Genomic DNA, 14,116 nt, shown 5'->3' on the forward strand with positions numbered 1-14,116 from the left:
GTTCTTCTTGAAGTTCCCCTTCTTCCCTCTGCCCTTTTCTTAAAACTAGTGGTCTTGTCTACCATCAACACTTGATGTTTTTCTTGATTTCTACCTTCGTCAATTTCCGCATTACGAAGAGCTTGGGAATCGTTTCCGTTATCCCTTGCATATCATAGTTCATCACGAAGTTCTACTAACTTGGTGATGGTGACTAGAGAATTCTGTCAATCACTATCTTATCTGGAAGATTAACTCCCACTTGATTCAAGCGATTGTAGTACTCAGACAATCTGAGCACATGCTCACTAGTTGAGCGATTCTCCTCCATCTTTTAGCTATAGAACTTGTTGGAGACTTCATATCTCTCAACTCGGATATTTGCTTGAAATATTAACTTCAACTCCTGGAACATCTCATATGCTCCATGACGTTCAAAACGTCTTTGAAGTCCCGATTCTAAGCCATTAAGCATGGTGCGTAAACTATCAAGTAGTCATCATATTGAGCTAGCCAAACGTTCATAACGTCTGCATCTGCTCCTGCAATAGGTCCGTCACCTAGCGGTGCATCAAGGACATAATTCTTCTGTGCAGCAATGAGGATAAACCTCAGATCACGGATCCAATCTGCATCTTTGCTACTAACATATTTCAACACAATTTTCTCTAGGAACATATCAAAATAAACACAGGAAAGCAACAACGTGAGCTATTGATCTACAACATGATTTGCAAAATACTACCAGGACTAAGTTCATGATAAATTTAAGTTCAATTTAATCATATTACTTCAGAACTCCCACTTAGATAGACATCCCTCTAGTCCTCTAAGTGATCACGTGATCCAAATCAACTAAACCATGTCCGATCATCACGTGAGATGGAGTAGTTTCATTGGTGAACATCATTATGTTGATCATATCTCCTATATGATTCACGCTCGACCTTTCGGTCTCCGTGTTCCGAGGCCATATCTGTATATGCTTGGCTCGTCAAGTATAACCTGAGTATTCCGCGTGTGCAACTGTTTTACACCCGTTGTATTTGAACGTAGAACCTATCACACCCGATCATCACGTGGTGTCTCAGCACGAAGAACTTTCACAACGGTACATACTCAGGGAGAACACTTCTTGATAATTAGTGAGAGATCATCTTATAATGCTACCGTCAATCAAAGCAAGATAAGATGCATAAAAGATAAACATCACATGCAATCAATATAAGTGATATGATATGGCCATCATCATCTTGTGCTTGTGATCTCCATCTCCGAAGCACCGTCGTGATCACCATCGTCATCGGCGTGACACCTTGATCTCCACCGTAGCATCGTTGTCGTCTCGCCAAGCTTGTGCTTCTACGACTATCGCTACCGTTTAGTGATAAAGTAAAGCATTACATCGTGATTGCATTGCATACAATAAAGCGACAACCATATGGCTCCTGCCGGTTGCCGATAACTCGGTTACAAAACATGATCATCTCATACAATAAAATTCAGCATCATGTCTTGACCATATCACATCACATCATGCCCTGCAAAAATAAGTTAGACGTCCTCTACTTTGTTGTTGCAAGTTTTACGTGGTTGCTACGGGCTTAAGTAAGAACCAATCTCACCTACGCATCAAAACCACAATGATAGTTTGTCAATTTGACTCCGTTTTAACCTTCGCAAGGACCGGGCATAGCCACACTTGGTTCAACTAAAGTTGGAGAAACTGTCACCCACAAGCCACCTCTGTGCAAAGCACGTCGGGAGAACCGGTCTCGCGTAAGCGTACGCGTAATGTCGGTCTGGGCCGCTTCATCCAACAATACCGCCGAACCAAAGTATGACATGCTGGTAGGCAGTATGACTTATATCGCCCACAACTCACTTGTGTTCTACTCGTGCATATAACATCAACATATAAAACCTAGGCTCGGATGCCACTGTTGGGTTTTGTAGTAATTTCAAAAAAATTCCTACGCACACGCAAGATCATGTGATGCATAGCAACGAGGGGGAGTGTGATCTACATACCTAGTAGATCGACAACGGAAGCGTTTGGTTGATGTAGTCGTACGTCTTCACAATCCGACCGATCAAGCACCGAAACTACGGCACCTCCGAGTTCGAGCACACGTTCAGCTCGATGACGATCCCCGGACTCCGATCCAGCAAAGTGTCGGGGAAGAGTTCCATCAGCACGACGGCGTGGTGACGATCTTGATGTACTGCTGCAGCAGGGCTTCGCCTAAACTCCGCTACAATATTATCGAGGACTATGGTGGCTGGGGGCGCCGCACACGGCTAAGGAATAGATCACGTGGATCAACTTCTGTGTCTCTGGGGTGCCCCTTGCCTCAGTATATAAAGGAGCCAGGGAGAGGGGGCGGCCGGCCAAGGTGGGCGCGCCAAGGGGGAGTCCTACTCCCATCGGGAGTAGGACTCCTAGTTGGACAAGGAGAGAGGGGAAAGAGGTGGAAGAGAGGAAGGAAAGGGGGGGGCGCCGCCCCCCCTTCCCTTGTCCTATTCGGACTAGGAAGGGGAGGGGCGCGCGGCCACCTCTTGCCTCCTTCTCTCTTCTTCCTCAAGGCCCATGTAGGCCCAATAAACCCCCGGGGGGGCCGGTACTCCGGAAAAATGCCGATTTCACCCGGAACGATTCCGATGTCCAAATATAGGCTTCCAATATATCAATCTTTACGTCTCGACCATTTCGAGACTCCTCGTCATGTCCGTGATCACATCCGGGACTCCGAACAACCTTCGGTACATCAAAATGCATAAACTCATAATATAACTGTCATCGTAACCTTAAGCGTGCGGACCCTACGGGTTCGAGAACAATGTAGACATGACCGAGACACGTCTCCGGTCAATAACCAATAGCGGGACCTGGATGCCCATATTGGCTCCTACATATTCTACGAAGATCTTTATCGGTCAGACCGCATAACAACATACGTTGTTCCCTTTGTCATCGGTATGTTACTTGCCTGAGATTCGATCGTCGGTATTCCAATACCTAGTTCAATCTCGTTGCCGGCAAGTCTCTTTACTCGTTCTGTAATACATCATCCCGCAACTAACTCATTTAGTTGCAATGCTTGCAAGGCTTAAGTGATGTGCATTACCGAGAGGGCCCGGAGATACCTCTCCGACAATCGGAGTGACAAAACCTAATCTCGAAATACGCCAACCCAACATGTACCTTTGGAGACACCTGTAGTACTCCTTTATAATCACCCAGTTACGTTGTGACGTTTGGTAGTACCCAAAGTGTTCCTCCGGTAAACGGGAGTTGCATAATCTCATAGTTATAGGAACATGTATAAGTCATGAAGAAAGCAATAGCAACATACTAAACGATCGGGTGCTAAGCTAATAGAATGGGTCATGTCAATCAGATCATTCTCTTAATGATGTGATCCCGTTAATCAAATAACAACTCATTGTTCATGGTTAGGAAACATAACCATCTTTGATTAACGAGCTAGTCAAGTAGAGGCATACTAGTGACACTCTGTTTGTCTATGTATTCACACATGTATTATGTTTCCGGTTAATACAATTCTAGCATGAATAATAAACATTTATCATGATATAAGGAAATAAATAATAACTTTATTATTGCCTCTAGGGCATATTTCCTTCAACTCCATCCTGGGGCACTCCATCCTTGGGCGCTCCATCCCGGGGCGCTCCATCCTTGGGCATGGACACTCCACCATTGAACTTGGAGATGTGGTGAATGGCCCAACGAATGCGACGAGTCTCTGACATCTGCACAAATGAGTGGCTCCTAGCCCTGTTGGCGTTCTCATTGAGATAATCCAAGACAATCAATAGATCATTCTCGGTAAAACCAGGGAGCATTATGACAGAATTGTAAAGTTCAGGATGTGCCTCTCTGGTGGACTCGATAGCAATAGAAACTTCACGGACTGCATCAGACATGTTGCTCATGACCAGAACTTCTTCTTCACTCATCAGGCTAGCCCTCTTCCTTTTGCCAGTGGAGCTAGAAGCATCCTTACATGGTTCCTTCCCATGAGGAGCAGCAACACCATCTTCCCCATGAGCAGCACCAGTAGCACTCGAGTCAGGTTCATTCCCATCAACAAATTCAGAACCACAACCTTCGAGGTTTACAAATGATGGGGAGGTTTCTACCATTGAAGGAACCCCAAGAGCCTGATGAGATGTCATTGCATACCTTCCTGTAGCAATACCACTCTCAAAAATAGCAAGCATCTGAACATAATTCTCTAAAGGCACATTGAGATACTCAACATCTTTGAGATGGTCCTACATGAAGTGTGGTTATGGAAAGGTTAGTCAAATAGCTACGGATCAGGATAAGTGTGATTATGGAAGTGTGGTTATGTACAAATCTTGATATGACCCAGGTAGTGCTCTTCCTCGAGCGATATGACATAGTTGGTATCATCCCAAAGTGACCCACTAATATCTCGGAGCTTACTTATCTTCACCCACCTAGCACGCCACTTGCGGAGGTGGTTGTACACTTGGGTCCCAGTTATGGAAAGACCAAAGTGCTCACTATAATTCTTAGCCACTTGGTTTAGATGCACCTCCTTAAAGCCCTTTTCCGTCTTCACTCCACCAGCAATGAGCTCTACAAATCGACGTAGCATGAACCCAGACATTGGAGATGTCCAGCGCAATGGGTGATTCCCACCACCATGCCCACCATCAGCCGCCATCTCAGTCATCAATCCTATACAGAAGAACCAAAAGAGCACCAACAAAATTAGAATTTATATCAAGTCCAAAGTGGGGCACCAACAAAATTATAAAGAACCATAAACAGAATTGAAGTGGAGCTCAAACAACAACGTACGATTATTCATAAAGAACCATAAAAAGAATTATTCATAATGCATTACAACATAGAATTGAGCTCTACACTTGAGCATTACACGGTAGAATTATTCATAATACATAACTAATGGCAAACATGCCAAACCCAACACTTCAGCTCTACACACGTGAATTGCCCCTATTAGCAAACATATGCCCAGCCCAACCATCTCTAATTTGTGACCAGGTTCTATTATCATGTTCTATGTCAATCACACCATCTGACGCTGGATTCCCGGTCCAAGAGTGCTCAGGTGGTACAAACTCATCCTCTCCCCACTGAAGTATCCAATTATGAAGAATGCATCAAGCTAGGACGATTTTGACTTGTGATGGATAAGGGTGGTGAGGCTTATTGTCCACAATTCTCCATCTGTTCTTGAAAGCTGCAAACGCCCTCTCAACCGTGATCCTCAATGAGGAGTGGCGGAGGTTGAATAACTCCTTCTCATTTTGAGGGCATCGTGCGCCAAACTCAGTAAGATGATAACGAGTAGCCCTATATGGTGGAAGAAACCCTGGCCGCACGGCATAGCCCGCATCCACGAGGTAGAATTTTCCTAACAAATAAGAGGTCATGTGTTGTGTTACTACCAGTAATTAGGAAATGATCAAAAGCCACTAAAATGGTTCTAAAATGGTTCACTAATACCTGCAGGGACAACAAATCCATCATTCCTTTCCAACGCATCAGCCAAAATGAGTGCATCATGGTCTGACCCGTCCCAACCAGCTAGCACATAGGTAAACTTAAGGTCAAAGTCAACCGCAGCCATCACATTTTGGGTGATGCCACCTTTCCGACCCCTAAATGCCGAAGCCATAGCAGCCGGTACCTTGGCAAGAACATGGGTGCCATCAATTGCGCCAACATAGTCCTAAGAAAAGAGGTGAGGTATATTTTGTAAAATATGGGTTATTCGGCATGTCCATAGAATTCTAAATGGTAATATATTACCTTAAAGTAGGGATAGAAACGCCTACTGTGTAGGACTTTTGGATGAACTTCATTGGATGGGGGGCGGGTCATCTCGTCACGCAACTCCCCTATAGCATATAAAACTGCCTTGAAGTATCGACTAATTACTTCAATTGACCTCCTAAATATGGGTTTCATTGCCCTAAACCTATGGTTGTGCCCAACTACAAGAAGGAACATCGCAACCTGCTCCTCAATGCAGGTATGAATGCTGTCTTCCAACAATTTTCGCCCACGAAACAAATTACACAAGTTATAAAATGGGGCCCTGCTCATCCTTAATAGGTCATGGCAATTTACATCATTGGTTTCATAGATATAGCGTAGATTGGACAACCTAGCTACGTCTCTCTCAAGCATAACATAACGGATTGGAGCACGATAATTTCTAATTCTAGCCCTTGTAATTATTGTGGCCATATAGGCACACAAAACAGCAACCAAACCAGCAGCTTGCACTATCAGTGTATCTCGGGTCTTGCCGTTGTCATCCATCTATATAAATTCAGCACAAATTTATAAATTAATAAAGGTATGTGCACTGATAATATTTACATCATTTACATCATCAAAACAAAATAAAATATATGGACAAATTATTCAGATTATTTGCACCATTTGCATAACTATTTTGTCTACCTACTGATTCCCTCATTTCCATAAGCTAGCAAAGTGTTCTAGACATATCACAAATATTCATGCTAATGACAGATCTGAACCTACAGAAAAACTACCCAGCCATCTCAAATCCATAGGGGAAGAGGAGGTTCTGGTGACAGATCTGTACCTACATAAAAACTACCCAGCCATTTCAAATCCATAGGGGAAGAGGAGGCTCTGGTGACAGATCTGAACCTAAAAAGGAGAGGGGAGGCGATGGGAAAACATTGCATTGGTGCTAGACATGGAGTAGCCCTCTTTCCCGTTCGTGACCACAGGAGGCCGCCGCTTCATCCATCTACATCAGAGAAGAAGCACCGTGAGTGCAGCGCGAGCGGCAGAGAGATGGGGATGGGAGGGAGAAGAGATGGATGGGGACCGATGGGGGCATGGAAAGGGAGGGGAGGAGGGTTCTACCTCCGCAGTGGCGAGGATGCCCGCCGGAGATGTCGACGGAGGCGACGGGGCTGCGAGATCCACGCTGTCGCAGGAGAGGGAGGGGAGCGAGGACGGCGTGAATGAGTCGGGTGAGAGCGACGAGAGCGGAGAGAAACCCTATCCTTGCTCGTGTGGGTGCAGGCGCGGGTGCGGGCTCGCGGAAACGCCCGAAACCTGCGTTTCCCGTGAGCCTGGCTGGGAGCCTCTTTTTGCATGCGTCGGGCCTGGCCCAGTTAGACATTCAGGCTACCAAACAGGGAGAAAATTGCACGGTGGGTGCGAGCCAGGTGCGAGGCAAGGAACCAAACACGCCCTTAGTGTTTCTGCCGGCCATGGCTGCTGCTCCCATGGCGTTCGCGGCGGCTATGAATAAATTGTCTTCTGATCCTTCTCCGACGTGGTGCTTCCATCTGTCGTCGATGGTGGATTAGATTGTTGGTCAACCTTGGTCGGTGCAACGTCGACGACGACTTTGTGGAGCCTCTTCGTGGCTTCGTGCTTCAATCCTGCCGGCGACGTTTGCTCCAGGGTTGTAGTGGGATTGGTGGCTATGTTTCAAATGCAACGCTGATGCTTTCTTCTTCGAGTGCGGCGGCGGCGACCTGATCTAGAAGACAGCCGATTCAACAAATGTTAGACGGATGCAGAAAGGCGGCTTCGAGTCTTCTCTCTGGCGGTGTTGGATGAGTTCGGTCGAGCCATGGACAGAAGAGCGTAAGGATGATCCTGATCATCGAGCCACGAGATCTCGAGGCACATGGTGACCTGCTCATTGACACACACCGCAGCTTTGTCTGCTATGGCATTTTTTTTGTCATGGGCATGTTGGTGTCTCTCCTCTTTCCGACGGCGACGGTAAGGTGGTGACTATTGGTGGTTTTGCTCTTTGGTCCTTGAGGGTTCATTGCTTTTCTTGTAGGGTCTTTTTGGCAAAGTGTTATACCTATTATGTTCTGAGTGTTGCTAGACCGTGGCTAGGTTTCAAATATGCCTGAAAAAGACACATCTTACAAGTTCTCGGGAGTAGCGGATAACTTGAAACTGCCCCCGAAGAATGTTTGAGAAGGTCAAAACAGTTTTGTTAAAGCACATCTAGATGTGCCATAAGTATTGCACATCTAAGTCATATGTCATTGATTTTACATTGAGATTCTGTGAATATTTTCTTTCTCTTTTTTCTTTTTCTCTTTATGCTTGATTCACTTACTTAGATGTGCAATAACTAGAGCACATCTAGATGTGCCCTAGACACACCCAGGTCAAAAACATATACAACTTTCTTTTTGCGGAATAAAAACATATACGGCTGTACGCATCTTTTGAGTGTCTTTAATTTTCACATAAAACAGTATTTCTTGCGCTAGCGTAAAGAATAGTTTAGCTCCTAAAGAACAACCTTTCGGTGCACCGAATTAACCACAGAAACATACAGTATATAGCTAACAAATACAGTATGAAACATTGCAGCAGTCAACTGATCCGGCAGAAGGTGAATTTATTAACGAATGAGAACCACAAAAGCAGCATTTGCACAGAAGTCAAGTATATTGCCGTACAGCTGGAAGTCCCCACTGTTTGTCAAATAGAGTAAAAAAGGAGCACCTATACTTGCAAGTTTCAGTACATATAACTTAGAAAATTGGGGACATTCATTGTTCTATCTCGATAAATAGGCTTGCTTGTGGGTGCAAACCTGCTTCCACCAGCGTTTGGGAGTTCTTTTCAGGACCGTATGTTACCCGTGGAAAATTAGAAACTAGGCTGTACTTTTCCGCTTTCAAGCAATCCAAAGAATCAACAAAGTCATATATCAAGGTAATGGTGGCGGAACTGTGGAATCTCCTTTCTTTGCGCTCTCCAGTTGGAAATCTTATAAGAACCTGCAGAATTGTGAGCATGGCTCGGAGTTAGTTCAAAGACCTGTGACCAAATTATGATGCTACTACTACTACTACTATCAAGTGACAACATATACCTCATGTTCAGATAATGCAGGTCATGTGTACATAGATAATATCAAATTCAGGAACAATGTGTCCCTATCTAGCCCCTTAAAAAGTTACACTCTCCGTTCCATAATGCTTGCCATGGTTTTAGTTCAAATTTGAACTAAAACCACGACAAGTATTATGGAACGGAGGGGAGTAATAAGTAACAAATTAGGGGGGGAAATGCAGCATAAGGTACTACACTGATATTTGGTGATCAACAAAAGAAGAAAAATGCTTGAAAAGCAGAAAGATATGGTTCTGCACATGTTATACTAGAGTAAGAATTGAAAAGGTTGTTGATAGCGTGAAAAGAACGTTAAACATACTCGAGTAACGTCAGGCCCTTTCTCAGGCTCAGCGCCAAGAGCCATTGCCTTCTCTTGCCGTCTCCTTGCAAGAGCGGCTTCCTTTTCAGCTGCTTCTTGGACTGCCCTGGCTTGTGCTTCCTCGTCTTCTATACGCTTCCTCTCAGCCTCCGCGGCCTCTCTTTCAAGTCTTTCTTGTTCCTCTCTCATCTGGCGTTCTCTGGCCTGGTCATAATTGCGTGATTAAATCAGTGCTATCATGAAAACATTCCAACACTAGGAGAAAATATAGTGGCATGTGTGTGCACTGCTTGAATCACACCTTAAATGACGCACTTACTGTGAATGCACAAATGTGATCCTTATGAGGCACGGTGCTTTTTACAGAAGGAAAACCAAGGAGTTATTACAACATCTGACCTACCTTCCTTTCTTACCATTAGACAGGAATAGATACTTCTACAACCAAAGCACAAACAATAAAAACTATAAAAGGACCCATAAGTCATATATAGCTTAATGTACCTGATCAGCTTCAAGTGCAGCTCTGTAAGCAGCATCTTGTTCCTCACGCAAACGTTGATTGTTTAGTCTTTCTTCAGCTTCAATCCTGGCAGCAACAAGGGACGTAGTGCATTCTTCAACAACTCTCTGAAGAATTGTTATCATTTCTTCAGGTGATTTGGGCCCCTCAACCTTTGGAAGATCAGAAGAAAATGCATGAGCAAAACTGACCAATCAAAGTGTTAAAGAAGCAATTAAACAACAGTCTAACGCTTTAATAGGTCGATATAAGAAACATAGTGGCCAGTTCTAAATCCAAACGACCACCATTCTTCCCAAGATGCATCATTTCACTTTACTATCAGGTAAAGAAAGCGATCTATCAACAATCTCAGGATCCAGTGGTACTATTACACATGATGTACAAAAGCAGGCAAGGAAAAAGAGTAAGAATATATCACAACATTTCACTCTGGAATCCTATGGTACGCGGATACAGCACAAAATCAGCATACCAGGGGTTTTATACGTCCGGATACCCCTTGAAACGTATCGGGTCATTTTCCATTTTCCAAAAAGATTAAAATAAATAGGATATGGTGGAGATACCTGGTGACACACGTGGGATACGGAGGAAACCTAACACTCTAGTACAAAAGCCCTCGCACAGCACAGCGCAGCAGGTATTATTCTCCCCTCGATGCGCCTCCACCGGTAAGGCCCTGGCCCATATCTGAGCACCACCACCTGCTCCCTACCCACGCCAGCAACGAAAACCAAAAATCCACCGCTGCTCAGCCAACCTAGAGAAGGAGATGAGCGGTCGTTGGCCGCCGACGCTCCAACCGCCCTGTGCTCTCACCCCAGATCTGAGCGCCACCGGTACAACACACCTCCCTCTGTGCCGGAGTTAGAGCACCACCGTCCACCTGCTCCATCTCACCCAGCCACCCAGGTGTGATTCCACTTTCCTTCTCCCTACTCCGCTTCTCCATGAGTGGCTGCCTCTGCTCATTTCTCTGCTGCAGAGGGCATGTGATTTTACAAGGGCAATGGGTGATGGGATTTTACTATTGTGGTAGTGCCTTATTGGGCTACCTGGGCTGAGTAGGCTAGTGTGCTTGGTGGGCTTAGAAAACAATGGGGTTTTCTTGCCAAAATCAGCCATGCTGCCCATGTACTGGAGGAGCAAGCAACATCATAACAATTATCAATAATAAGGCCGCCCCTGAATTATCGTTTTTCCCGTTCCCATGTGCAAATCATCAATATCTATATATTTTAAGTATTTATTAGCTCTGCGTATTTAAAAAATCACCATATCACGGTATTGTGGTATCTGTATTGTTGTATCCATGCAACTTAGCTGGAATCATACATTTTAAAATACAAGAACAAAGCATATTAGTATTAACAACCACTTTAGCATCACCCATGAGTAGAAAGTGCATAATCAGATCAGACAGTTAAATTACTATATGATCATGCTTGATTTCTATGTACTAAAATGAGAGTAGAGATGATGTATATACCAAATTTTAAGAAATCATAATGCAAATATTTCACGCAGTAGCTTATAATATAACCAACAATTGACAAGTGAAATTTCCTGATTTTTTGTCATCTACATACGCAGCCATCTACTACCTCCGTACCAAAATATAAGACGTTTTTGCAGTTCAATTTAGACTGCAAAACGTCTTATATTTTGGTATGGATGGAGTAGAAGAGAATGCATCCATTGCTGGTAGTAATTGGACGCAATCAGATGCAATGTATGTGAGCAATTAATTATCTACATGAAGGACCTGTGAGTGTGTGCAAGTCATGATGTTTGCAAACAAAATGAGGTGAGATCCTGGACCATGGGACAAACTTTATTCTTTCAAAGAACAATTTAGTTAAGAAAACCCCAGTAGCCTTTTCTGGATTTTTTTGTGAGTCCTGGGATCTGGATTGATAAAAATATCTTGGGGAGAAACAAAGCAAATTCCTGTATCTTCAGAAATAAAGTCCCACAAGTGCACCATCTCGTTTGAATCTTGCAAAGAAGCATTACCAAACTAATTTTCCAATATCATGAGCAGTTTTTGCTCAAGTTCATTAGAGTAGCGCGAAATTCAAGTATAAAGGTTTATAGAGGAATCGTGTAAATGCATCCAGTAACCCTATGGTATGTTAGATTCATTCAAATTGGCTAACAGGAATGGGAAATGGCAGGTTTAGTTGTTCGTTGTAGGACTACAAGATCTCAAGATATTCAGGACCAGGAATGTGTAATCCCAAGGGAGAACATTTCAATTGTTTGGGCCTGGAATTGAAAACTGAGTATAAGAACTAAAAAAGAACTACTAAAATTCCAATTGATGCATCATTGCAGTAAAACAATTAGACAATAGAGGAAGGTTAATAAAAATAATTTGTGAAAGGTATCATGCACTTTTGTTTTTGATTACTTCATCATAGTGTTCACACATACATCACAAACAGCGTAGGATAAAAGATTTTCTCTATGACCGCACATATACATCTCCAGGACAACTAAACTCAATAAGTGATGCAATTATATTCTGAAGGTAGGCCAATCTTGCTATAACCAGCTATTAGTCTATCAGCACAAGGGCATAGCAATAGGCTTAACTAACTCACAAGGCCACAGGTCTGTAACTGTTGTTCTAAGCTACTGCATGAACACATCATAATGAATCAAACATGGTAATTAAAGAATCGCAATCTCCTTTTACATACCCCCTGCAAGTAACCCACATACTCGGCTAAGCTTATCTAATTGCAAGTAACCCGCATACTCGGCTAAGCTTATCTAATAATGCAAAGTTATATCGATCCCCACACAAACACCTGCAGTATAATCCATGTGCTAATTAACAAACTCTGAAATTGGATCTTAGAAGAAAAATAATTGATGAGCACACCAACACCATACCTGCTGCAACAGCACAATTCTCTGGTTCGTAGATGCCATGACTAGCGCACAAAACGGGAAGCGTGATGCGTTCAGGCTGTTGCTCATCTTGAACCCTTCAGTCCTTCTGATGCTACCACCCCATGCAACGAAGTTCTCATCTATGAAGGCGGCCACGGGCTCGGAGCAGAGGCAGCCACCGCAGAATGCTGGGGTGTCCGGGTGGTCAGGGGAGTGGAGGTACACGAAGAGAAGCTTGTACTCACGCTGCGCACGCTGCAGCGCGTCTGCAAATCCCTCAGCAACAAAGCGCGGGCCACGGCCAGCCCCAAACTCGTGCTCGAACTCGGCCAGGAAGTCAACCGCCTCCGCGGCGGACGGGGGCAGCTCAAGCAAGCGGTCACCGCCGCGCTGCGCGAGGCCGAGGAGGGAGAGGGATCGGGACAGCACGCCGCTTGCGACCCAGACACCGAGACGGATGGAACCGGTGACGAGGCCGACCCCACCGGAGACGACGTAGAAGGGGAGCGTCACCAGCCTCCACGCGATCCCCGGCTGCTGCTGCTGCTGCGGAGCCGGTGCAGGGGGGTGGTAGGCGATGGAATCGGACTCCAGCGGAGGCGGGGGCGGCGGGGCGTAAGTGGACGGCTCGGGCGAGGAGGGGTCGCCGGTGATGGAGGAGACGGCGAGCTGGAGGTCCCAGTTGTTGGCCACGAGAATCTCGGTGCAGAGGTCGGGGTCGGAGATGCCTGTGACGGCCTGGAAGTAGGCGAGCTTGTCGTCGACGGTCTCGGCCATGGCGACCGGCTGCGGGGTGGGGGTGGGGGTGGGGCAGAGCTAGGGTTTGGGGATTTGGGGGCGCTTAGGTAGTTAGGACTTGAGAGGAAGAGGAGATGCGAAGAGTAGTCTCGACTCTCGAGTTGGATTGGTTGCGAGAGCGAGCAAAGAGACGACTCGGTGGTGACGTGACGTCTCGTCTCCTCTTCCTTCACGGAACGGAACGGAGTGCTTTTCGCTTCTCTATCTAGGACTGTACTAGTCTATATACACAAGAATACGAAAAAATACACAAGAATACGGCGTAACGTATTGTGATTTATGAAATTTTCTGTTGAATTCTTTGAATAGAACGATATCCCAATAAAAAACAGATTGTAGCATGGCGGTTCTTTGCCTGGCATGATGTGCTCCGTTGATTCTACTGTTACTTGTAGTTTTCGTTTCTTGGCTAACTCGGTTATATAACTCCCGCAACAAAATAACAATTTAATGTACAACAATGTCTATTAATCCCATCAACACCTTTGTTACATAGTTAAGGATCTTTTTGAAATTTTGTGATACATTACATTCTATATTTGTTTCGCATGCTTGAATATCTAGTGATAGTTCAAATATATGCTAGCAATATAATTCAACAAACCAAGAGATTGCTCATTAGAAAATCATCATTGGTGCG

The 14,116-nt window shown here is 44.8% G+C and overlaps 2 protein-coding genes across 2 annotated transcripts; both read right to left on the reverse strand.

The window, feature by feature from the left end:
* Nucleotides 1-3,536: 3,536 nt before the first annotated feature.
* On the reverse strand, nucleotides 3,537-7,424 carry LOC125510067 (uncharacterized). Its single transcript, XM_087520561.1, has 4 exons — nucleotides 6,914-7,424; nucleotides 6,624-6,794; nucleotides 4,370-4,714; nucleotides 3,537-4,283 (listed from the first exon to the last, which is right to left on the reverse strand). The coding sequence occupies exons 2-4, from the start codon at nucleotides 6,727-6,729 to the stop codon at nucleotides 3,610-3,612; spliced, it is 1,125 nt and encodes a 374-aa protein (XP_087376687.1). The 5' UTR covers nucleotides 6,730-6,794; nucleotides 6,914-7,424; the 3' UTR covers nucleotides 3,537-3,609.
* Nucleotides 7,425-8,409: 985 nt separating this feature from the next.
* Nucleotides 8,410-13,627, reverse strand: LOC125510058 (UBX domain-containing protein). The gene is made up of 4 exons (XM_048675149.2): nucleotides 12,679-13,627; nucleotides 9,756-9,926; nucleotides 9,252-9,455; nucleotides 8,410-8,814 (listed from the first exon to the last, which is right to left on the reverse strand). The coding sequence occupies exons 1-4, from the start codon at nucleotides 13,453-13,455 to the stop codon at nucleotides 8,584-8,586; spliced, it is 1,383 nt and encodes a 460-aa protein (XP_048531106.1). The 5' UTR covers nucleotides 13,456-13,627; the 3' UTR covers nucleotides 8,410-8,583.
* Nucleotides 13,628-14,116: the final 489 nt, after the last annotated feature.

This window comes from Triticum urartu, chromosome 1A (assembly GCF_056163025.1).
Source record: "Triticum urartu cultivar PI428250 chromosome 1A, HENAU_Tu73, whole genome shotgun sequence".
Classification (NCBI taxonomy): Eukaryota; Viridiplantae; Streptophyta; class Magnoliopsida; order Poales; family Poaceae; genus Triticum; species Triticum urartu.

Coding starts and splice junctions, on each gene's coding strand:
- LOC125510067 (XM_087520561.1), bottom strand. CDS start 6,729: ATGCAATGTTTTCCCATCGCCTCCCCTCTCCTTTTTAGGTTCAGATCT. Junction 4,715..6,623: donor GCTGGGTAGTTTTTATGTAG/GTACAGATCTGT, acceptor TCTTCTGTATAG/GATTGATGACTGAGATGGCG. Junction 4,284..4,369: donor GCACTACCTGGGTCATATCA/AGATTTGTACAT, acceptor CACACTTCATGT/AGGACCATCTCAAAGATGTT.
- LOC125510058 (XM_048675149.2), bottom strand. CDS start 13,455: ATGGCCGAGACCGTCGACGACAAGCTCGCCTACTTCCAGGCCGTCACA. Junction 9,927..12,678: donor GAATTGTGCTGTTGCAGCAG/GTATGGTGTTGG, acceptor GATCTTCCAAAG/GTTGAGGGGCCCAAATCACC. Junction 9,456..9,755: donor CTGCACTTGAAGCTGATCAG/GTACATTAAGCT, acceptor AATTATGACCAG/GCCAGAGAACGCCAGATGAG.